The 26,719-nt window shown below is 35.5% G+C and overlaps 1 protein-coding gene across 8 annotated transcripts; it reads left to right on the top strand.

Annotated features, from left to right (window-relative positions):
* The first annotated feature begins 1,660 nt into the window (after nt 1-1,660).
* Nucleotides 1,661-26,018, top strand: LOC149788779 (uncharacterized). 8 transcript variants are annotated; one of them, XM_089974888.1, is made up of 8 exons: nt 1,661-2,715; nt 3,234-3,355; nt 12,977-13,091; nt 23,370-23,459; nt 24,314-24,510; nt 25,010-25,153; nt 25,349-25,455; nt 25,908-26,018. In XM_089974888.1, coding segments are annotated over exons 2-5 (225 nt in total). In that variant the 5' UTR covers nt 1,661-2,715; nt 3,234-3,336; the 3' UTR covers nt 24,315-24,510; nt 25,010-25,153; nt 25,349-25,455; nt 25,908-26,018. The 8 variants fall into 8 exon arrangements, with proteins under 8 accessions (XP_089831014.1, XP_089831013.1, XP_089831011.1 ...); XM_089974887.1 differs by having other exon boundaries at nt 1,663-2,715; nt 23,343-23,459; XM_089974885.1 differs by having other exon boundaries at nt 1,817-2,715.
* Nucleotides 26,019-26,719: the final 701 nt, after the last annotated feature.

Raw genomic sequence — 26,719 nt, 5'->3', positions numbered from 1 at the left:
GAATAGGTATTACAGACCGAAGTATCGCGTAGCGCAATTGCGACCTGATGCCATACCCATACCCCCTCCTCGCACCCCACAACAGCCATATTTCAAACAAAATTTCAAATTCTATTTCAAATATTTCAAAGAAACCCATATAACTTTTTTTTTTTTAAAGAGAAAATGGAAGAAAGGAAGAAAGAAAAAAAATAAAAGAATTTTGTAATTTAATTTTTTTTTTCTTTCTCTGAAAGAAAATTCTAAAGATATATATAGGAAGGGATACAGGGAAAATATAAGGGGGAAGTAAATGGCGATGACATCATGGGGCTAAGTCACAAGGCTCAGTGAAGTGCACAGGCCCATCATGAGTCTTTGAAAACACCCAATCTAGAACATAAACAGACAAAATAAAGACACAAATACATACTGTATAACACTTAGTTTAAAACCCTACTAACTTCTCCCGCACTGCATGGTTGACCACTATAGAATAATGTGGTCTCATAAATACGTTTGGATCTTTCAATAAAGCATAATCAGATAAACTAAATAAAGGAGGCCTAACGCGACCCAGGAAAAACACATAGAGAATAAAGAAGCGTGAACCTTGGATCGAGCGTAACCTACCTATCAACATCTTTAAAGACTATTATGAGGAACGACACATATTATCACTCGAATAATAAAATAGGAAATTATTTTTTTTAAACAAAATCTAAATAGTACACCATTCCATCGTCAAAATTAGAAAACCATAAAACAAATTAAAAGATACAATATAACATCATAAAGGAAGAAATACAACTGGGAAAGATATTTGATCTATACTTGCTGTCTCAAACATAAAGAAAATATAGCATACACACAATATAACACCATTACATATAGCAAACACTGAGACCTAGGCGACATATAGCAAAGGTTACAAAACATTTCAAGGGAAGGAACTTCGAGCAAGGTGAGGGAAACCAGACTCGGACGAACAACCCTTTAGATAACACTATGGAAACATAAATACCCCATCAAAAATTCTAAAAACTAAATTTTTTATATAAAATTTTGTTTTAATAAAACGTAGAACACATCTGAGGGGGAAATACACAAATATAAAATACTTTTTATTTTTTTTTGGAAATGGGGGCATCTGTCCGTTGCCCCCACCCCACTCCCAAAAAAGTGTGTGTGTGTGTGTGTGTTATTATACCCATTACATTACTTGCAAAATATATATGGTGCTGACATTTTCGGCAAGAGGGAGACCTACCGATATTCTGCATATAATTATTTTAATGTTTTTCAGAGCGAGAGTATTGGGGCCTGATCTGTTCAATATATTTCTCAACTGATACAGCAGGTATAATCAGAGGCGTAGCTGGGGGGGGGGGGGGGGGGAAGGGGAGTACATATGTCCCCGGGCGCCAAGGTACAGGGGCGCCAAAATGAGGCTTACAACGTTACATTATAATAAGTAAACAAGGGTAATATTCAAAAATGTGATTAAACGGGGAGGGGGCTGGGGCGCCAATTTTATAGTTCGTTCCCGGGCGCAAAATATCATAGCTACGCCTCTGGGTATAATAAATACCCCCCCCCCCCCCCCCCCCGCGAGTTTGCCACAGAGCGCTCGTGTAATATACCGTTTAATACAAAATACATGATTGTGGGCAGGAATATACAAATTTTGGTCGATATACATGATCGTTGGTATCTATTCAAACGAGGGCCATGAAATACATTAGCAAATTCCTACAGTATTTTAAGGCAGGCGATTACGAATTATTTAAACCACGTTTTTCATCTGTCACAGATTTTATAATCATTTTGAAGTGGCTGCTTTATCTCGAGGAAAACGAGCGGTAAGTGTTATACAAAACAAAATCTTAATAGCAATTTGATCACTTTTGCGTCATTTGACAGTAAGAATAGTAATAAATAGAGGATAATTTCTTTTCCTACGTTAGGCCTAATACCTGGTATGTTTTTTAGTGTGGTACACACACAAAAACAACCCCAAAACAACACTAACAACATTTTAAAAAACCCACAAAAACGAGTGCCGTGCCGAATCCACGGGCTAAAATGCTTTATTATCATTTTTTTTTATTTATAGCATCAATCACAAATTGAAATATATACAGTATTAGCGTTGGAAAAGAAAGTTTTCTTTTTGTTATATTTTTTTTCTCACCCTAGCGAAACACTTTCTGCAAATGACCTTAATAAAGAAAAATAATAAATTAACCTAAACCACTTTGAATGTCGACCGTATCTTTTATTTACACGGCATCATGCGCGGAAGAAAATACCAACTGAACCGGGATTTCAGACAGCAGATGAATTGAAGTTGATTCATTGAACATCATTAGCAATTGTACAATCAAACAGATGCAACAATGAAAAGTGGAACTATGAAAAATCGAGAATGTTAGATTTGCGAAGGATTTATTCCGAATCATTGTCTGCTAATAGAGAATTCATGTCAGTTGCTGTGTCGGCGATGCCCACACAGCGCGCCGTCCAAATGTGAAGTTGCGTTTTGCTGACAGACATAACACTGTGCCATAATTTATCTGATGGCATGTAAAGAAGCTGCTTAAATTATAGTATTTAAAAGTTTCTTCATTTTGTAAGAGCTCAAGAAATTAATTCTGGTTTGAAAGACAAGATGACGGTAAAACTCAGAAGACGTAGCTGTACAGTGCCGTTGGTGTTGGAGACATCATAATAAAGGTAACTGCGTTAACTTCGCTTTTTGTTTGGTAGTTTGTTAGATATTATCTTTTGCTGATCTTCTTTGAGCTTGGAGTAAATTTTACATTCTGAACATTTTTATTTGCACTTATCTGCTTAATATGTATTGCTGAGATATCATATAGAATATGAAGTCAGTATAATGGTACTATATTTTACATATTTGAATGATAAAAGACTGGTAAATGATATAATGATAAACTACAAAATAAATAATTTGCCCATTATCCCAAATATGTTAATTAAAACAAACATTGAATGTAAATTCAGATATAATGAGCAGTTGTAAGAAGTAAGAAATAACATTTTATCCATTGAACCTGTTATGTGTTATCATCATCAGTTTTAAAATAAACACATGGAGACAAGTTTGCTTAAATTCTAAAATTAACACACACACACACACACACACACACACACACACATATGGTATTTTAATCTAATACAGAAATGGTGACATTGATATATGCAGACCAATAGTTTTTTTTCTTCTACAGATATAAATTAAAAAGCCTAATTCTGAGAGTTTCTCATACAACATTCATGATGGGAAAGGGCCACTAATTAAGAGCTGACATATGTGGAAGAAAAATACCATCCATGTTGAAAAGGGCTAGAGGTAATGTGAGAAAACATAATTTATCAATCTTATTTAACATTATTGTTGATATTTTATCTCAACTGGTCAAAAGGCTAAGTGGGTTTATGTAATGGTCCTGAGTGTGTTATTTATTTCACATCCCCTTCTGTCTTTCAACAGTAAGAAATTAGCTACTTTGGAGTCCATAGTTCTGATCAATTTGTTTATATAAAACTTGGTTTTGGGCTTAAATCAACATCTTGGATAAATCTAATAATGAGCAAAATCCAAGTATATACATGTGATCATGTATAAGATTAGTTGAGTTTTTTAACCAGCCTAAAAGCCATACTTCCACAATATAGGCTAAAATCATTAAGTTGTCCTTGAAGTTTGATGAGTGTTAACCATTAATAATAATAAGGTGATCTTTCGTCTGAGTATGTTACCACCGCATGCAATATTTATACATGTAGTGCAGTTTTTACTAAACTTAGAATACATGCTTATATAAATGAGATCTAGATTGAAGAAGTGAAGATGCATACAAATACATGAGGTTATAACCACTACTGCTGATTCAAGTTTGATCATGCTTGGCCATTGGGCTTATATAGTCAAGTTTCACAATGATGCTTATTATGAGTGTGATAAAGGTATGGTAGTGAAGTGACCTTGCATCTGATTGGCAGAGTTTCTTATGATTTGCACAACAGTGTTTATGATCCAATTTAGATCTGACTTGTTTAATTATTTGCTTGTATGTCTGAGGCTATAAGCAAAATCTATGCATATAATGTGGTGGTTCTACATCTCACTAGCCATTCTTGCTACTGCTCTTAAAACTATTTCTCATTAATTTTATCAGACTTGGTGAATAGATTTATCTCATCAAGATATAGCAAAAGAGCAATTTTGTAAAAAAAAATATTCATTCATATTAAACTCAAATTCTGCATCTGATTGGTTGACCTTGCAAATACTATAAGGGCTCTATTTCTGACAAAAAGATTATTTTGATCTAATGTAGCAGAAATGCTTATATGATCAAAACATTGAACATATTTGATGACAAATAAGAAATAGTTTTTCATGCAAATTTGATAAACATTGATAAATCGGTTCATATCATTAAAAGCTTGGAAGAGTTTGATTACATGCGAGACCATCACATATTAATCATTCTTTTTTTAGAGAATTATTTTTGTCAGGATTTAGTAAAATATGTAAAATCAATATGGACTGGTTTTGTTATGTACAGCAACACTAGTTGTTTACTGAGTACTGAGGGAATTGGAGTAAGGCAAGGGTACATTGCAGTAGGTAACCTGGTTGACTTGATAACAGGATTTTAACACAAACATTTTTATCAGGAGTCTAGCATACTAACCATTGATTCACTGCAGATCCTACCCCCATTAGTTACCTTTTAATACATAAAGCATTTGGGTTTTTTATGTCACAAATCCCATAGGGATTAAAATTAACATCATAGGTCTCACTGGATAGTTTCGTATTTTGACATCCCTCTAATTTTTAAGGTAGAAGGCATGAACCTAATTATCACAAGCCTAGCATTTATAAATTTACACATAAGCTAAATCTATAATGTGGTTCAGATTTACTTTGAGTTAGGCATGGAAATAGGTTGGCTTGTTGGTGACTGCCTGTCACAGTTAGATGAGCATTGGAGATCATATGCGTAACTTAGTCTGCAAATGAGCTGCCGACTTTTATTTGTGTCTGCTACAGAGGTAAATATAAAAAAATCTTGATGGTAGAGGGGTGATGAAAAGTATGTTAATTTGTTATGGTACTAGTGAACTTTATTCATGCATAAGGCACATACTGATTCTTTTAGTTGCCTTGTCACAGAAAAATATTGAAAATAGCTATTTCTAGTAAAAAATGAATGTAAAATGTACCTGCATCCTTTGACCCTACCAGAACCAAACTAAAAGCTCAAATTTGTGCAGCTGCTTTTGCTCATCACAAACATAACTGGGAGTATAACTGCTAACCCTACCCTCTAGCACACATTTAAGATCTTTAGAGTTTTTAAATACAGCCTTCTAATTATACAAGTTTCATTACATTGGTCAATAATTAGTCACATGTGATGACACTTGTAACTAATCAAACCACAGCAACTGAGAGCAGACTAAGCACTGATATTTATATGGTACAGTGGCAATATACAGTCTGTCTGCCGCAACACATGAAACAAACTGGACAAATCTGAAAGCGTTGAATTTGACTTTATTTATCTGTATGGTAGAACAGAACCTGAGTTGAAAAGCTTTTAAAGAAAGACCTTGATATCAAACCTAATAATAACTGCAGGAGTTATATTATGGATAATTAACCATTCTCTCAGTTTCAAACTGGGCATTCCATCCCATGGGGTTCTAAATGTAAACCAAGTGTAACTGATATCCTAATGAACTGTAAAGACCATAGCAGCACAACAGCAGGGGACCAGATATGTCCAGATCCAGAAATCATAGACCAGTTTCAAACTGATGATGAACCACATAAAAATTACACATCTGCTAGAACTTATGTTATGAAGATAACTTAAATTGCATTATTATTAATCCTCCTCCTCACATTCATCATAATTGAGATGCATCATATATGTTTTATTGTAAAATAGTTTATGCAACATAATTCAGTGAAGACCTTTGCTGCCAATTTACCAGTGAACCATTTGTTTCAATGAACATATTTTATGTTGTAACAAGGAGCATCATTTAAACATTATGATACACTTATCATACCTGTATATGAAATCTTAATACTAACACTTATACTTGCAATACTACTACTAATAAAAACACCTGCATTGATAATTTGATTATGTTCAATTGGACTTGTATCTAAATGATCACCAGTTGTATGAAAAGACATATTTTAATATATAGATATTGGATGGAATACTAGTTACCACAATTGAATAGTCATATGATAAATGATATATTATTTTAAACAATTTATATTTGCAGTGAAACATACTTTTACATTATTTTCCCTTAAATTTCATTTATAGAGCAGTATACTCTGCATTCATTAAATTACTGAAATGGTTAATAATACAACAACAAATACTGCAACTTCCAGAATCACAAAAATCAAAAGATATAAGGTGGCGCTATACAGTTTCGCATTTTGCATAGGGTTAGGAATTTAAAGGAAAAGAATGTCCTCGGCTTTCCTCACTGGTTATACTGGCTATTTAAAAAAGACCTTGTATATCTTAGGTATAATGCAAAGAACCTTTAATTCCCTTTATTTTGGTGTATGATTGATGGGTGTACTATGGGTTATAGAGTATACAGGTTGGCCTTACTTCAAATGTGCACCTTTCAAAAAAGTGCTAGCTCTACTTGGTCATTTTCACTTCCTGAACTTCAGAGGTCATTTGTATAAAAAAGAGCCGATAACTTTTTTTATATTTTATATATTTGGTAATTCATTCATTGCACTTTCAGAAGCTGGTATTGTCTAGTCTGGCAAAATTCATTTTCCCTATTTTAATAGCTGCTATGTATAGTGTACTTTAGACTAATTCAGACTGATTTTTTAACACAAGGGAGCAGTCATTTTAGTTAGCAGTGTGCTTAAATCATGTAAAATTTCCAAAAGTACAATATCCAAAAGAAATATCATCCACATTACATTAATGTAGCATAGAGGTATGCAAACATTCTCTCCACTGTGCATGTTTTAAATGCGAACTACTTCACCTTACATACGTCACTCTCTCAAAAGTACATATTATCTGGTGAGCGCCACCATAAAGAAGATGTAGGTATTATTTTTTATGATTTAATTATGTTTATATGGCTGAAACATTTAAGTCGCAAGCATCAAAACAATCCTTATGAATAATTCTCCTGCTTTTTTCCCCACAGAACAGTATTTATGAGTGTCAGAGTCTCTAACAAGTCCAGCCTCCCCCCCCATGATAAAAGTGTGCTATTTTAAGAATGCACATTACATTTTGTAAACATAGCAACCAATGTTATGCTGAATGACAGGAACATGAAAGTAGCCAGAATTATTTCTGAGATATCAACAATGAATTTTACAATTAGAAAAGGGAGGTAACTCATCAGCTTCATAAAGGTCAAAGGTCAAAATGTAAAATATTTGCCTATTGTTTAATATGGAAGAAGCGAATTCACTTTCTCTTCATTTATTTTTTTATTTCATTGCAAATAAATGAAAAGAAACATTTTCAACATATATTTCTGTCACTTATTGCAACAGTTTTAAATTTAAGTTGACTCTATTCCTATATTCTAAGTCTTCTAATTTCCCCATAATTAAGGTCAGTACTCACACAAACATACCTCATGGCAAATTATGTAAGCAAGAGAAAAATGATCATAATTAGCTTATTTTCATGCTTAAATGCAATATGAATGTACCATTTTATTCAGAACATCATGCATAATTATATGAAAATAAAAAAAAATAATTGCAAACATTTTTTTATTTTCTATAAAGAAGATGTAGGTATTATTTTTTATGATTTAATTATGTTTATATGGCTGAAACATTTAAGTCGCAAGCATCAAAACAATCCTTATGAATAATTCTCCTGCTTTTTTCCCCACAGAACAGTATTTATGAGTGTCAGAGTCTCTAACAAGTCCAGCCTCCCCGCCCCCATGATAAAAGTGAGCTATTTTAAGAATGCACATTACATTTTGTAAACATAGCAACCAATGTTATGCTGAATGACAGGAACATGAAACTAGCCAGAATTATTTCTGAGATATCAACAATGAATTTTACAATTAGAAAAGGGAGGTAACTCATCAGCTTCATAAAGGTCAAAGGTCAAAATGTAAAATATTTGCCTATTGTTTAATATGGAAGAAGCGAATTCACTTTCTCTTCATTTATTTTTTTATTTCATTGCAAATAAATGAAAAGAAACATTTTCAACATATATTTCTGTCACTTATTACAACAGTTTTAAATTTAAGTTGACTCTATTCCTATATTCTAAGTCTTCTAATTTCCCCATAATTAAGGTCACTACTCACACAAACATACCTCATGGCAAATTATGTAAGCAAGAGAAAACTGATCATAATTAGCTTATTTTCATGCTTAAATGCAATATGAATGTACCATTTTATTCAGAACATCATGCATAATTATATGAAAATAAAAAAAAATAATTGCAAACATTTTTTTATTTTCTTTAAGGTGGCGTTATACAGTTTCGCATTTTGCATAGGGTTAGGAATTTAAAGAAAAAGAATGTCCCCGGCTTTCCTCACTGGTTATACTGGCTATTTAAAAAAGACCTTGTATATCTTAGGTATAATGCAAAGAACCTTTAATTCCCTTTATTCTGGTGTATGATTGATGGGTGTACTATGGGTTATAGAGTATACAGCTTGGCCTTACTTCAGATGTGCACCTTTCAGAAAAGTGCTAGCTCTACTTGGTCATTTTCACTTCCTGAACTTCAGAGGTCATTTGTATAAAAAAGAGCCGATAACTTTTTTTACATTTTATATATTTGGTAATTCATTCGTTGCACTTTCAGAAGCTGGTATTGTCTAGTCTGGCAAAATTCATTTTCCCTATTTTAATAGCTGCTATGTATAGTGTACTTTAGACTAATTCAGACTGATTTTTTAACACAAGGGAACAGTCATTTTAGTTAGCAGTGTGCTTAAATCATGTAAAATTTCCAAAAGTACAGTATCCAAAAGAAATATCATCCACATTACATTAATGTAGCATAGAGGTATGCAAACATTCTCTCCACTGTGCATGTTTTAAATGCGAACTACTTCACCTTACATACGTCACTCTCTTAAAAGTACATATTATCTGGTGAGCGCCACCATAAAGAAGATGTAGGTATTATTTTTTATGATTTAATTATGTTTATATGGCTGAAACATTTAAGTCGCAAGCATCAAAACAATCCTTATGAATAATTCTCCTGCTTTTTTCCCCACAGAACAGTATTTATGAGTGTCAGAGTCTCTAACAAGTCCAGCCTCCCCCCCCCCCATGATAAAAGTGAGCTATTTTAAGAATGCACATTACATTTTGTAAACATAGCAACCAATGTTATGCTGAATGACAGGAACATGAAACTAGCCAGAATTATTTCTGAGATATCAACAATGAATTTTACAATTAGAAAAGGGAGGTAACTCATCAGCTTCATAAAGGTCAAAGGTCAAAATGTAAAATATTTGCCTATTGTTTAATATGGAAGAAGCGAATTCACTTTCTCTTCATTTATTTTTTTATTTCATTGCAAATAAATGAAAAGAAACATTTTCAACATATATTTCTGTCACTTATTGCAACAGTTTTAAATTTAAGTTGACTCTATTCCTATATTCTAAGTCTTCTAATTTCCCCATAATTAAGGTCACTACTCACACAAACATACCTCATGGCAAATTACGTAAGCAAGAGAAAAATGATCATAATTAGCTTATTTTCATGCTTAAATGCAATATGAATGTACCATTTTATTCAGAACATCATGCATAATTATATGAAAATAAAAAAAAATAATTGCAAACATTTTTTTATTTTCTATAAAGAAGATGTAGGTATTATTTTTTATGATTTAATTATGTTTATATGGCTGAAACATTTAAGTCGCAAGCATCAAAACAATCCTTATGAATAATTCTCCTGCTTTTTTCCCCACAGAACAGTATTTATGAGTGTCAGTGTCTCTAACAAGTCCAGCCTCCCCCCCCCATGATAAAAGTGAGCTATTTTAAGAATGCACATTACATTTTGTAAACATAGCAACCAATGTTATGCTGAATGACAGGAACATGAAACTAGCCAGAATTATTTCTGAGATATCAACAATGAATTTTACAATTAGAAAAGGGAGGTAACTCATCAGCTTCATAAAGGTCAAAGGTCAAAATGTAAAATATTTGCCTATTGTTTAATATGGAAGAAGCGAATTCACTTTCTCTTCATTTATTTTTTTATTTCATTGCAAATAAATGAAAAGAAACATTTTCAACATATATTTCTGTCACTTATTGCAACAGTTTTAAATTTAAGTTGACTCTATTCCTATATTCTAAGTCTTCTAATTTCCCCATAATTAAGGTCAGTACTCACACAAACATACCTCATGGCAAATTATGTAAGCAAGAGAAAAATGATCATAATTAGCTTATTTTCATGCTTAAATGCAATATGAATGTACCATTTTATTCAGAACATCATGCATAATTATATGAAAATAAAAAAAAATAATTGCAAACATTTTTTTATTTTCTATAAAGAAGATGTAGGTATTATTTTTTATGATTTAATTATGTTTATATGGCTGAAACATTTAAGTCGCAAGCATCAAAACAATCCTTATGAATAATTCTCCTGCTTTTTTCCCCACAGAACAGTATTTATGAGTGTCAGTGTCTCTAACAAGTCCAGCCTCCCCCCCCGATGATAAAAGTGAGCTATTTTAAGAATGCACATTACATTTTGTAAACATAGCAACCAATGTTATGCTGAATGACAGGAACATGAAACTAGCCAGAATTATTTCTGAGATATCAACAATGAATTTTACAATTAGAAAAGGGAGGTAACTCATCAGCTTCATAAAGGTCAAAGGTCAAAATGTAAAATATTTGCCTATTGTTTAATATGGAAGAAGCGAATTCACTTTCTCTTCATTTATTTTTTTATTTCATTGCAAATAAATGAAAAGAAACATTTTCAACATATATTTCTGTCACTTATTACAACAGTTTTAAATTTAAGTTGACTCTATTCCTATATTCTAAGTCTTCTAATTTCCCCATAATTAAGGTCACTACTCACACAAACATACCTCATGGCAAATTACGTAAGCAAGAGAAAAATAATCATAATTAGCTTATTTTCATGCTTAAATGCAATATGAATGTACCATTTTATTCAGAACATCATGCATAATTATATGAAAATAAAAAAAAATAATTGCAAACATTTTTTTATTTTCTATAAAGAAGATGTAGGTATTTTTTTTTATGATTTAATTATGTTTATATGGCTGAAACATTTAAGTCGCAAGCATCAAAACAATCCTTATGAATAATTCTCCTGCTTTTTTCCCCACAGAACAGTATTTATGAGTGTCAGAGTCTCTAACAAGTCCAGCCTCCCCCTCCCCATGATAAAAGTGAGCTATTTTAAGAATGCACATTACATTTTGTAAACATAGCAACCAATGTTATGCTGAATGACAGGAACATGAAACTAGCCAGAATTATTTCTGAGATATCAACAATGAATTTTACAATTAGAAAAGGGAGGTAACTCATCAGCTTCATAAAGGTCAAAGGTCAAAATGTAAAATATTTGCCTATTGTTTAATATGGAAGAAGCGAATTCACTTTCTCTTCATTTATTTTTTTATTTCATTGCAAATAAATGAAAAGAAACATTTTCAACATATATTTCTGTCACTTATTGCAACAGTTTTAAATTTAAGTTGACTCTATTCCTATATTCTAAGTCTTCTAATTTCCCCATAATTAAGGTCACTACTCACACAAACATACCTCATGGCAAATTATGTAAGCAAGAGAAAACTGATCATAATTAGCTTATTTTCATGCTTAAATGCAATATGAATGTACCATTTTATTCAGAACATCATGCATAATTATATGAAAATAAAAAAAAATAATTGCAAACATTTTTTTATTTTCTTTAAGGTGGCGTTATACAGTTTCGCATTTTGCATAGGGTTAGGAATTTAAAGAAAAAGAATGTCCCCGGCTTTCCTCACTGGTTATACTGGCTATTTAAAAAAGACCTTGTATATCTTAGGTATAATGCAAAGAACCTTTAATTCCCTTTATTCTGGTGTATGATTGATGGGTGTACTATGGGTTATAGAGTATACAGCTTGGCCTTACTTCAAATGTGCACCTTTCAAAAAAGTGCTAGCTCTACTTGGTCATTTTCTCTTCCTGAACTTCAGAGGTCATTTGTATAAAAAAGAGCCGATAACTTTTTTTATATTTTATATATTTGGTAATTCATTCATTGCACTTTCAGAAGCTGGTATTGTCTAGTCTGGCAAAATTCATTTTCCCTATTTTAATAGCTGCTATGTATAGTGTACTTTAGACTAATTCAGACTGATTTTTTAACACAAGGGAGCAGTCATTTTAGTTAGCAGTGTGCTTAAATCATGTAAAATTTCCAAAAGTACAATATCCAAAAGAAATATCATCCACATTACATTAATGTAGCATAGAGGTATGCAAACATTCTCTCCACTGTGCATGTTTTAAATGCGAACTACTTCACCTTACATACGTCACTCTCTCAAAAGTACATATTATCTGGTGAGCGCCACCTAAACAAAAACTTCCCTACATGTATCAACAGTTGTCACTTAATAGACAGAACTATGAAGATTTAGAATAGGATGTTAACAAATTAGGTATTCAAGTTAAAAAGAAAAAAATACCAAGTAAGCTTACTACCAAAAAATCAATAACAGTGAATTTTAGCACATTCCCAGGAAACAGAATATATGATTTTTCTTAACTTGATCTGATACATCTTAAATCTATAGAAAATGATTCATATTGTATGACTAAAATATTATGTAAACAAAAATTCCATCACTTTTTTCAGATGCAACATGCATACCCCAACCCATCCTTCTTGATCATAAAGTATACCAGCATTCCACTATAAGATGGGGAGCTGTAGTGGCTCAGTGGTTAGCTTTCTGGACCTGTGAAATAAGGTAGGTTCAAATTCTACCATCAGACCAACCTGGGTTAGCTACCATGGTGTGTCCTTGGGCAAGGCACTATACTTAAAGTGCCTTGGCACTAAATAACTTACTTGTGTTGGTTTACCATAAAAGGCCAAACCAAACACAAAAAAACAACAACTTTAAAATATGAGTTTTGTCAATACTAAGTAAATGAAAATCATACTGAAGAAATGTTTTTGTTAATACAGTTTAATGGATCTAAAAAATCTCTTTCTTCTGCAGGAGTTTAAAATGTTAAATGAAAAAGGTCATGGTACACATTGCTTTGTTCGTACACATCAGGCTCCGTAAGCCATATCCAACTAAAAATTTTAGTAGAGTCTGAATAAAACATATTTTAATCTGGATGATAATATTCTTTCTCCATTCATATATTACACCACCAAGATTGATCCAAATAAGATTACATTTTACTATAACACTGAGGATGAGTATGACTCTTAACAACTGACAAATGTGGAGAGAATGGAGTTAAACTGAACTTTGATTTCTTTTCAACCATAGCACAAGATGATCATTTATTATGAAAAAACCTGAATAAAGTTGGAGTTCATAACCATGACAGTCTTGATACAATATAAATTCAATATATTATTGTTGTCTTGAGGTATAGTTCTGTATATTACAATCTCACACAAGATCAGGGTATATTTTAGTACCATACAGTTAATTCGGGATTGTATTAATACCTATTCTGGTGAATGAACATTAAATAAGATTTACTATTTTGGAACCAGTTGCAATAAAGTTTACTAAACAAGAGAAAATATGACTTTACTATAATATCTAAAATGTAAAATCTGCAAACAGAATACTTGCTTGACTTTACACTTCAACTATATCATAATATTTATTTGAAATGAATTTATACAAATGGCATTAAATTGGGTTTCAGGCTGGTAATGACAATGGTAGTAGTGAATAGGGACGGTCTAGGGACTAGGGAACTTCCATGTTAAAAAGGGTACATCCACTCTGGGGACTATGTAATTTAACATGGGAGAAAAAAAAATATCCATTCTAGGGACAAGGGGAATTTAACATGGGAGAAAGAAAAAAAACTATTCACTCTAAGGACAAGGGAAATTGAACATGGGGAATAAATCGTGGGACTGTCTTGGGACTAAGGGAAATGGAACAGGGTCGGGACCCTATTTTAATAAGGTCCCGACCTGATGGGTCTATGAAAATGGAACAGGCGAAAATTGAAACAGGGAGGGGTCTCTATTTTTTTATTATTTTTTTAAACAAAAAAATAAAAAAGGGGTAGGCAATTGAAAGTCAAGATCTTTTCGAGAGATAGGAATGGCCCTGAAAAGGGCCTTTGGTTTTATGTTAATATACCCTTAACATAAAGGGCATCTGTGACATCTTCTTCTTGACCTTAGGCTGCGCCTGACTGCAGGACCATAGATTAAGACTCTTTTGAGGCATCCTTGATGCTCCATATAAGATTCTTCGCATCCACAGGCTGGTGTCTGTCCTGTGGATAACTGTCCAGTTGGATCGGACATACATTGATATGTCCGTCCGGAACATCATCGAAGACACAAGCGTTGAAGATTGTACGTCGGTCCACATGTTGGGGTGCTGAGTAACAGGTGAAGGAATGCAGTGAACTGTACTTATTTATAGGGGGAGGAAGGATTGAAACGGATTGAGTTTGTTGACCAATCCAAACACGCGTTACAAAATTCAGTCAGCCCACGTCCAATCCGAAGAGAGCAGTCTGTGACGTCACATAGTCTATATAGATTCGCTAGCGCCTGTGCGCAGTCAATCTAAGCGACAGTTTTTCAACATGACGGAAACTCAGAAAACGATCAGTTTGGGTGCACTGATGGTGGAGACCACCCAAGGGAACCCAGACTTACTTTCAGAAGAGGTGAATTGGGATTTTGTGGATTTTTTTACCTTGCAAGAATTTGTTCCTGAACCTTCGTCACCTTCTCCTTCATTACCGCACATGAAAAATTTTAGAGACAGAAAGAAGAATTGGAGAAATTTATACAACAGCAAAAGGAAGCGGAACAAGCTTTTCTCCTACAGCAACAGCAGCAAGAAGAAGAGGTAAGAAAAAAACAAGAAGAAGAAGAAGCAGCAGCAAAGAAACAAGGGTGTCAAAATCAAACGGTCACGGTACTGTTAGACATTTTAGTGGAGTTAAGAAGTCTGAAACAAATGTATCAGACTTCTTTATTACGGCCGAAGAGAATACGACCTTCCCAAGCTAAACACTCCAACCCTGTGACTACGCCTACTGCACCACCCTTAGTGATTTCAACGAAATCATCATCAACAGTACGCAGTCCAGAAGTAGGCCTTGGCCATGGCAAAGGCTTAAGACAGTTAAAGTTGATTGTTTAAACTCACCCCTTACACCAAAAAAGGCCCTTTTCAGGGCCATCCACGTCTCTCGAAAAGAGATGGACTTTCAATTGCCAATAACTAAAAAAAAACATTTTACCCAATAGTACCTGTCTGTGTATGAGTGTGCGTGAGTGTAGGTTCTTATTTTAAAATCAAAACCCAAAGACACTTACCTTTTATAATTAATTTATTCTTTTATAAATATTTACAATTCACAATTCACAACAGAGCACTTTAAAAAGTTCATAGACTTATTCTGTCTCATTGTTCACTCTCTGTTTTTTTAATTTCTTCACCGTCATAGTCTTTTCCTCCTCTTCCTCCTCACTTTCTTCCCTTCTTTTCTTCTCCTGTTTCTTTTTCTTCACCTGTCTGTTTTCTTCCTCTTCTTCTTCCTCTTCCTCTGAAGAATCCCTCTCTTCTTCTGACTCCTCTTGTTTCTTTTTTGGGCAGTCTGGTGACCAATGTCCTTTTTCTTGACAATAATAACAGGTATCTTGACTTTTGTCTCTTCTAACCCCTTTTTTTTCTTTTTTGACGGTCTGGACACTCTGAAGACCAATGCCCTTTCTTCTGACAGATATAGCAAGTATCTTGACTTTTATCTTGAAAGGAAGGAGAGTAGTCCCTCGGCTGGTCTGAAGAGAATTTTCTAATGACCCCTCGCAAAGCTCTGATGAAACGTTCGATCTTGGTAGTCTCTTCCATCGTTGTGCTCAGTTTGAGAGTGAAATGAATAGTGAAAGGACAAGACACATACCCTTTATATACACTGGTCTGCTATGACTATAAATTAGTCCATGGTGTTTAAACTTTAGTCATTTGACTTTTTGCTATCGAGATGAAATGATCCAATTCATTTGAGAAGAAAGAAGAAGAAAGTAAGAGGCAGAAACGTGATCTATCGCCTCGTACCAGGGCTGAAGTCTTGGCACAAATTCATGCCAGTGATTTTGAAGTGGACATGAGTGAACCAGAATCCAAACCCTCTAAACAAAGTTTACCACCCTTAGTCAAGCCTGAAAAGTACTATGACATTCGAGAGACGGAAAAGCGTCCCTCTAGAAAATTTAGAACTACGGCTTACAAATACACAGTGAAGTTTAAAGATTTCAAGTCTGAAGTACTGTTAGAGAAAGCAGAAGGGTTCATCACCGACATGTGGGATTCTTTGCTCACCACACTCAAGCGACAATGTCAACCCAAAGAAGATGATCGCTTGAGACTTTCCATACAACATGACGGCTTGAAATCCCCTGTTTGGATCGAGTTTAGCAGCCCTGCAGAATTGACCACTTCCAAAGTCATGGACAAGATTCAACACGTGCAACAATCTAATGACCAGTTTGACATCACCGATGGAAAAGCCACACTGGACATGACCCACGTCTCTCCTCCTCAAGGGACCGGACAATGCAGAAAGACCTTATTGGTCAACAACCTTCGCATTACCAAAACAAGTCTTGTCCAAATTAATAATTTTCAAGACCACATGTGTTTAGCCCGAGCCATCGTGGTGGGATGAACTTATGCCGACAAGAACACATGGTAGAATGGAAAAGAGCCTGGGAGAACATTCGAAAATCGAACCGAGCCAAACAACGAAATGAAGCAGAACTTCTGTTACAACAAGCATGCCTGTCCAAAGACACATCCTGTGGCATTCCTGAGATGCAAAAATTGCAAGATGCCCTAGCTCCACGATACACCTTGAAAGTGCACCCTCAAGAAGTGCGCGGGTCTCTGTTGTTTCGAGGGAAAGACTTTAAGGATGGAAAATACATTCACCTCTATCATCATGATGACCATTTCGATACCATTACCACTATCACTGGATTCCTGGGATACAAATATTACTGTGAGAAATGTGACTTATGATGGTTATAATAATCGAGAGCAACACAAACATTGTGGATCGAAATGCTCAGGATGTTTGGCCTCTCAACCCTGTCTGAGCGAAGGGCAAGAACCAGTGCATTGTCCTGCTTGTCTGCGCACATTTGTCAGCCCTGCCTGTTACCAACAACATCTGAAGATGCAAGGTTCACAGAAGAAATGTGCTTGTCAACTCCTGAGATTGTGCCCAATGTGTGGACAAGGTCTATGTATCAACAGTACCAAGGCACACGTATGTTCAGGAAAGAAAAAATGTCACATTTGTCACTGCATCGTGGACTTGGAACACCAATGCTACATGCAAAAATACCAATCCCAACCAGAGAAAGAGGATGGTCACAAGAAGAAGAAAGGCAATTTCATCTTTTTCGATTTCGAATGCATGCAAGAGACCGGTATTCACATTCCTAATTTCTGCGTGGCTCATCGAGCGTGCGAGAAGTGATTCAAGAACCTATCTTGAGTTATTGCCCTCACTGCAGTAAGATTCCTGGAGGGCGTGAAAAAATCTTTCAAGGACCGAAACACTAGCCGATTTCACACAATGGGTCTTAGACCCCATCGACAAGACGTGGAGCCAAGAGGACATCAAACATTATTATGGAGAATGTCATCACCATGCCACGGTGATGGCTCACAATTTCTCCGGATACGATGGACAGTTTCTTTTGAGATGTTATACGGAACGTGGCATCGAGCGTCCTAAAATCACTTTGAACGGAGCCAAAATCATTTTCATGCAAGTGGGACAAGTGCAGTTTAAAGATTCGATGAGCTACTTAGCCATGCCTTTGAGTCGAATGCCTAAAATGTTTGGAATGACAGAAATGGCTAAAGGGTACTTTCCACACTTTTTCAATACAGAAGCCAATCAACACGCCGTTCTACCCCATTTGCCTCAGGCTCACTATTACGACCCTGACAACATGCGTACCGAACGAGAAACTTTCTACGCTTGGTACCAGGCTCACGCCTCCGACCCTTTCGACTTTCAGGAAGAAATGCTAAAGTATCGTCGTTCCGACGTGGACATTTTACGGCGATGCTGTGGAAAATTTCGAGAACTGTTCATGGAACACGGAGGGGTTGATCATTTAAAAGAGGCTTGCACCATTGCCAAAGCGTGTTCCTTAGTCTACCGACAACGATTCATGCTTGAAAACACTGTGGCTGTCATCAGTCCTCAAACAACCAACTATGTCAAACGTCAATACTCGGTCAAAGCCCCATGCTGGTTGCATTACTTGTGCGACAAGGAAGACAAATGGATTCAGCATGCCCGCAACGGACAGGGCGAAAAGATCATCGGAATCCATTCGGTCGATGGCTGGGACTTAGAAAACCCCAAGATCATGTACGAGTTTAACGGTTGCTTATTTCACGGATGTCCCGTCTGTTACCCTGACCGCGGCACTAAAAATCAGTTCTTACAACGAACCATGGAAGACTTGTACCAGGCCATTTGTCAGCGACGCCTAAAGTTAGAACAGGAAGGATACCAAGTGGTGGAAATGTGGGAACACAAATACAATCACCGTTTGAACACCGATCCCGAGTTTAAACGTCTCATGGAAAGTTACCAGTTCATGGACCCCCTGAACCCAAGTGATAGTTTGTACGGAGGAAGGACCAATGCCACCTGTTTGCTGTACCAAGCTGACGAAGAGAAAGGAGAAGAAATCAAATACTTGGACGTGTGTTCACTGTATCCCTACGTGTGCAAATATTGTTGCTTTCCTGCAGGGCACCCACAATTGTTCACCGAACACATCGACCTAAAAAACATTCGACAATACGAAGGCTTGATCAAGTGCAAAGTTTTGCCTCCCACGAACCTATACCATCCCGTCTTACCTCGCCATTGCCAAGGCAAACTTATGTTTCCTTTGTGCCGTACTTGTGCTGAAACGTGCAACCAAGATCAACCTTGTCATCACACCCAGGAAGAACGGGCCTTGACGGGGACATGGGTCAGCGTAGAATTGTTCAAAGCTCTGAACATGGGATACCAACTGTTAGAAGTGTACGAAATTTGCCACTTTCCCAAGACACAATAATTCCACAAGGGTGACCCCACGCAGAAAGGCATTTTCGCAGACTACATGGATGCCTTTTTGAAACTGAGCAAGAAGCCAGTGGCTATCTGTCCTGGTGTCACACTCCCGAAGACCAAAAGACATTCAGAGAGAAATTCTGGGCACAAGAAGGCATTACTTTAGATCACATTGAGAAAAACGAAGGCAGGCGATTGTTTGCCAAAGTGATGTTAAATTGCTTGTGGGGTAAAATGGCACAATGACCATGTTTACCCAAGACGGAGTATTTGACCGAACCTTCCCGCTACTTTCAGATGATTCACGACAAAGCCAAATTCATGAAACACGTGGACGTCGTTCGTGAGGATTTGATCTTGGTGAATTACGAAGAAGATCTGAACTTTGTAGAAGATGACCCCTTTGGAAATGTCATCATTGCAGCTTACATGACAGCTCATGCTCGCTTAAAATTGTACGAAGCTTTAGAACTGTTAGGGGAACGTGTCTTGTACTTTGACATGGACAGTTGCATTTATATCGATCACCCGAGTCAACAGCACCCTGACATCGAAGGAGACCGTTTAGGAGCCTGGACAGACAAGCACCCCGATGACAAGATTCTAAGTTTCGTCAGTGGCGGTCCCAAAAATTACAGCTACGAATACTGGGACAAACAAGGAGAAGTGCACACGAAGTGTAAAGTGAAAGGACTTACTCTGAATTATCGTACCAGTCGAGTGGTCAACTTTGGCGTATTGAAAGAAGCCTTGCAGTCTAGAGAAAGTGACCACCTATCAACCCAACAAGATTGTACGTTTACCCACACACCACATCGTCAGTCGACCCTTGGAAAAAGTCTATCAAATCGTGTAGCAGAAGCGAGTGCGGCTTCCCACCCACTTTACTTTGCCGTATGGACATGTCGGTATAAAACATTGGTTGTAAGAGGATAGCCACCCACCAGAAGGATGACTTCGCCACAGCAAGAATCGAGTGAGAAATCCAGTGAGAACTCCAAGTTCAAACCCTACCATTTTCCAGTCTTCTTACCTGACTATTGTGATTGTGCCCGTCGATTGGACACATTTCAGAAATGGCCTACGGATAGGGAAGGATTACCTTCTTCGTATGTTTTAGCTAGAACAGGATTTGTCTACTTCGGACCTGAGTCAGGATTGGGATACGAAGTACAGTGTTTCGCTTGTGGACTGAAGTTACGAATGGATCTATGTATCTACAAAGATTCAGCTATTCTGGAACATACTCGATGGTCTCCGCACTGCCCTTACCTTTCAATGGCCTTTCCACCCATTAAACTACGGTACAATTATGACGGTACCTTAGAGACGGTACCTTCCAAAACTAGACGTAAACACATTGCATCCTATTTCATTGTTGTTTCTTTTCCACATAATAGCTTATTTTTTATAAAATGTTAAACTTTACTAATCTTTTTTCAAGATCACTTTAGTTTGCAAAAATATATCTTGTCATTTATTGGCATTCTACATTGAATTTTGTAAACTAGCTATAAACCTGACCTAATTACTCAACTTAACTGCTGACAGAAACAGTCTACAGTAAATGTATTTCATTTCTATAGCTCGATGGATAAACATTACATCTTTTAAAGCTGTGCACAGAATAGGCCGACATATCACGAGTCAGGAAAACATGGGGGTGGTATCCCCTGTGTCCAAAATTAATATCATTTTGAATAGAATATTCTAGTGACAATTGCCTCTTTTCAAATGGTAAGCATTGCTTTTTTTTATTTTCGTCAATCTGTCAAATTCGGTATGCATTTTGCTTTAATATTTGAGATGGAAACCTTAGGTGCATAGAAATGTCAGACAGCATTGTACATCGTGGATGGTGTCCAACATACTTTTATGATCATAAAACAAAATCCCATTTTTTAGTTATGGCCACTGATTTAAAAAATATTCATCCAAGCTAAATATAATAATAATAATAATGAGGACTTTGTATAGCGCCTAATCTTTAGAAGCTCTAAGCGCTTTGCAACATTAGACAACATAAAAACATACACAATGATATGATTACAAAAACAAACACCATGAAATTAGAAAACATAAAAAACATGCTGAGAATATTTAAGGTAGTTAACATTATTAAGTCATTAAGTTTGTTTTTGTAGTCAGAATAAGTAGTTTTGAGAGCACTCTTGAATGGGATCACTGCGTCTTTGTGTCTAAGTTCAGTGGGCAATTCATTCCATGTTGCTGGGCCCTGGTATGCAAAAGAATGCTGTCCATGTGACTTTGTTTTCATAGTGAGAATAATGAGTATATGATTGTCGGAAGAGGAGTGTAAGTATCTTGCTTGTGTGTACACATAGGTGAGGTCGGATAGGTATGTTGGACTAGAGTCTGTCAGTGAAACGTAGCACAGAGAACTTATGTTGTGTTTGATTCTGGATCGAATGGATAGCCAGTGTTGGGTACAGAGCAGCGGGGAGGTGTACTCTGATTGTGGTACTCTAAGTATGATCCAAGCAGCTATGTTTTGAACTTTTTGAAGTCTTTGCAGTAGATATTAAGATGAACCAGACAGAATTGAGTTACCATAGTCCAGTCTTGAAAGTAGTAATGAACACACAAGTGTTTTAGTGGCATCAACTGAAAGATATCTGAGAATGGAGCTGATGCGTCTCAGCTCAAGATATGCAGCCTTGCATATGTTCATGACATGTTGGTGCAGTGTGAGAGTACTGTCCAGAGTAACACATAGGTTTTGTACTGATTGTGTGAATTTAATGTTGGTGTTGCTGATATTTATTGTGTGAGGTAAAGGATGTGAATGAGAAAGTCTTTGTGTTGTAATCAGAATGGCCTCAGTTTTATCATCATTCATCTGCAGCTTGTTACAAGTCATCCATGATTTCACATCAGAAATGCACATCTCTACACCTTGGATGGCAGCATCAACTTCAGTTGGGTGGCTAGATTTGTATATTTGGGTGTCATCAGTGTACAATTGGTGAGACACTGGATGATGATCTATGACACTTGAGAGCAGCTGAGTGTGTAGAGTGTAGAGAACAGGTCCAAGAACAGACCCCTGTGCAACACCACAACATAGATCAACTGGGCTGGAGTGTAATCTATTTGCAGACACAATTTGTGTCCTGTGGCAAGGGCGATATGCAGATTGTACATTGCTAAAAAGACTGTTTGAATTCAGACAAGATGCAAGCTGGGATTGAACAACCTTTTGTAAGATTTTTTATATGAATTGGAGATTAGAAACCGGGCAGTAGTTCTTTAAATCCTTATGGTGTAGTGTTAGTTTCTTCAGCAGAGGTTTTACAATGGGAGTTTTGAAAAATGATGGAAATTATATTGATGAGAGAGAGGTATTAATAACATCAGTTAGTGAAGGCAATACTGGATCTAAGCACTCAAGTAGCAGTAATGTTGGAATTGGATCAAGTTCACATGACTTTGGTGCACTCTAGGATGATTATTTAAAGATGAAAATCTCAAGTGGAAACCTTTCTGGTCAGCCATCTCATCCAAAACCTCCTGAAATGGAGAGTATTTTGCAGACTCCAAGATTTCCTCTTATCCTGCTGGTATGTTCTATTTAGTTTATCTGGTCTCTTTTTATTTTTTATCAATTGCTTTTATACCATGCCACAATTGGAAATTCTTTATCAAAAGTATGTATAAATTTCATCATTTTTCTGTCTGTTTAACAAGATGTGTTTAAGAATACTTACTTACTCATGATGCTGTATATATGAGATTAGATGTTTTGTTAAAAAAGAATGCATTTTGTGATATATTGTATCACTGCTTTATATACAGTGGTCATTGCAACCAGTATGCATTTTGTTTACATGCCAAAAAATCCAGTCTGATTTCTTTGTTTCTTTTTTACTGCAATTAAGGAGTAGTGATAATCTTTATACTCTTAGCTGCATCCAGAAGGTCAACACCATCACCATCCCCATCCACTCTGGAGTGGAGAATATAAAGATTTCTCTCTGCCAGTTCCTCTGCAAGTAGTAAGTATTGAGGATGGAAAAAAATGTACATTATAGAATAATGAAACAAATACTACAGGTGTTGACTTTTATATAATCTCTTATTTCATTTACAGCTCTCTAAATACGAGTAGGTCAATTATACACTGTATTTATGAATTTAATTCTCATCTAAGGTAGTAGAACTGTTTTATGTTTGACAAAATGTTGGGTAATTTGTGGCCATACACTAAAAACACATTTTGTAGCATTTAAAAATGCTTATGTTCAGTGCACGTAAAACTCATTGGTTTGTTGTCACTTCAGTTGATAATAGTCTTGTCATCTTGTAGACATTTTGAATGTTAGTGTTCAATGCTAAGGTCATATACATTGATTCAACATCAAAATTTGTTTGCGAAATGGAAGATTATGACATGAAAGCACAAGCTCTTGTAGCTTAGATACTGTTATTTCAGAACATTGTGAGATGTTAATTAATTAAATTATAGGTCATAAAACATACTGTTCAAGACTTATTTGTGCAAATAAACAATGAATTGTTTTTCATTGATGTGTCGACTGTTCATCATTGCATTGGTTTTTTTATTTTTCTTTCTGATGTATACCATTGTCTTGTGTAAGTCAGACGCCTAAACCATCTACATTGAATGCAGACTTTACAGCAGACACCAGCAGTGAAACAACATATCCAGGGAATAAAAAAATAAAGGATTATAGGGAAAAGTTTTCATATAAACTGTACAAAAACCATGTATTTCATTTCATAAATATATTTCATTGTTAAACCCATGTTCACTGTACAGATCTTTTTAAGGAGTTTATAATAATGATCTTGATCTTTCAAAACTAATTTCATCACAAATCTGTTACAGATTTCCAGTTCAATGTACTTATGAAACTGGACACAAATATTGAGAATTTGTTGGAGCAGCTGGCCCTCCAAGTTCATACACAAGGCCCAGACACAGAATATAGAGAAGAAATTCTTGCAATGCCATGTGATTCAGTGGAGGAACTAGAGGGCCTTTGCCAGAGGTTGGAGGAGAATCCCAAACTCTCCAAGAAGATAGTAAATTGGGGCTTTATTTTCTGTTTAAAAAACTGTTATAACCTTTATTTGCTGTTGTGAACCTCAGTATGCATTATGCAAGTTCTGCAGTGCCTGTATAATTATTTTTGGGGGTGGGGTGAACATGTAGTGGTCGGCTGTTTTGTCTTACGGATGTAGGCCAAAACATGTTTAGAGATGAACATGTAACAGGTATTTTACTACATATACACTATTACATATTATGTGGCTACTTTAATTCAATCCTTGAGTGAATGTCATTTATGAAGTTAATAGATTCACGGTGGTTAATTTGGTTTATAATTGCTATTAGTACATTGTGTTGCATAGTTAATGTTATCAAATTTTTTTCAAGTTAGAGAAATTAAATTTGCTTGCAAAACCATGGCAAAAAATAACTATATACAAGCATATTTTGTCACATCGATCATGAAATACTACTACTAATAATAATATCAAAATCAAAAAATAGTAATATTATTATTATTATTATTTTCAGATATGCTACTTGAGCTCCCTTGGCAGGTTTACAATTGGGGATAGTGTCTGCAGGATGATGAAAAAGCTTAAAACAAAAAGAGTCCAAAGGGACGTAAAGGGAAAAAAGCATTTCAAGAGCTTGTGATATGTCAGGTTTTGATAAGTAAGTATGGCTTGATTTAAATTGTGTTTTTCATGTGACTTGCCAGAGATTTTTAAATGAATTGATAAAGTAACTTGAGACACATTTCAAAGTACATGTTTTAAAAATATTCCATTGATTATTGCTGGCATTTAGAAAAATGCAATGCATCCTTTGTTGTGAAACTTATTTTAAAACATTGTATTCCTCTTGCAGAAGCCTGCTTGAAAACTAATGGCAAAGCAAAGGCAAATGGAATGGAAGAGACCGTATCAGAGACCCTCAAATATGCACCCAACCAACGCAGAATGATAAAAAACAAGGTAATCCAAATGACTCTTATTTCATCAATATTGGATTCAGTTTCGTCTTTTAAAGCATAGTATTTGCAAAGCGGATGCATTTCTAAACTGATAACAAAATCAGCTTATCCTATTGCCCAGGACTATCAGAGCTAGAGTCCAGCTAACTACAATATGCATATATCTTGTCTGATCGGACAAGTGCCTCCATTTGGAATTTTTATTCACATGAAATATTTGGATGAAATAAATTCATCTTTGTGCAAATTGATTGCACCATCCACTTGCCAGAAATGACAAGTAAGTGCAAAGTTATCTTGTATCATGGCTTAACGATAGTAAGGGAAGCACAAGTGCAGTGAAGAAAATTTCATACATTTTTATAATGCTGATTAACATGACTTCTGCATATGTAACTAGTGCTGAGATGATATGACTTTATTTAAGCATTACAATTTTGTTTTAATTTGCAGGTGCCTGAGCAGAAGAAGTAATAGATAAACTTTACAGTGGAGTTGGAGACTGATTCTGATTCATAATCTTAATTAAATCTAGAAAATAAACATTAAAGTCATATTAAAATATCTGTTGTATTGTTTCCTTCTTTCATTTTTCTCTTAAAAACAAATGTCTGAACCTTTAGTCTGTAAATTCAGTGGATTCCTTATCAGCCCATCTACTTTTACTTTACACCATGCTACTTTAAAAAAAAAATGAATTATACCTGCCACATTTAAATCTAATGGAAGGCCCTGCTGTAAAGCCTGTTAGTAAAACTACCCAACAAGAGGATTTCATACATTTGCAACTCCTAGATGGATGGTAATGTTTTCATTTTTGTAATGTAGATTTGGACATTCTTGCCACCAGTATGGAATATGTGTTTCAGAAACACAAGCAGCTTTCATCAGATTTGCATATAGGTTTTATATGTTGTGAGTATGTTGTAGGAAGTTTTTTTAAATAACATCATATGAGATGATGCCAGTGGAAATGGCAGAAAAGTGTCTGTATTGTTCACCAACGACACCTTGTTCTTACAAAATGTGGCTGTTACACATTCCCATGATGATGTCACTGACAGCCATCAGTGAGGAATGCCCCAACAAGCATAATACAAATTGCTTCCATTGTAATTGTTACAATTCCATTCTGACCACTCCGGTGTCCTAGTGGTTAGAGCGTCTGCCTCAGAAGCGGGAGGTCATGGGTTCAAACCCCAGCCAAGTCATACCAAAGACTTACAAAAATGGTATTAACAGCTACCTTGCTAGACGCTCAGCAT

Source organism: Sinohyriopsis cumingii, chromosome 11, assembly GCF_028554795.1.
Source record: "Sinohyriopsis cumingii isolate HCF-2022 chromosome 11, ASM2855479v2, whole genome shotgun sequence".
NCBI classification, from domain to species: domain Eukaryota; kingdom Metazoa; phylum Mollusca; class Bivalvia; order Unionida; family Unionidae; genus Sinohyriopsis; species Sinohyriopsis cumingii.
Note: the sequence above shows the minus strand (reverse complement) of the source record. Positions and strands in the feature narration are given on the sequence as shown.

What these genes read in the sequence shown, in the direction of transcription:
- LOC149788779 (XM_089974883.1), top strand. Translation starts at nt 18,020, where the DNA reads ATGGCTCACAATTTCTCCGGATACGATGGACAGTTTCTTTTGAGATGT.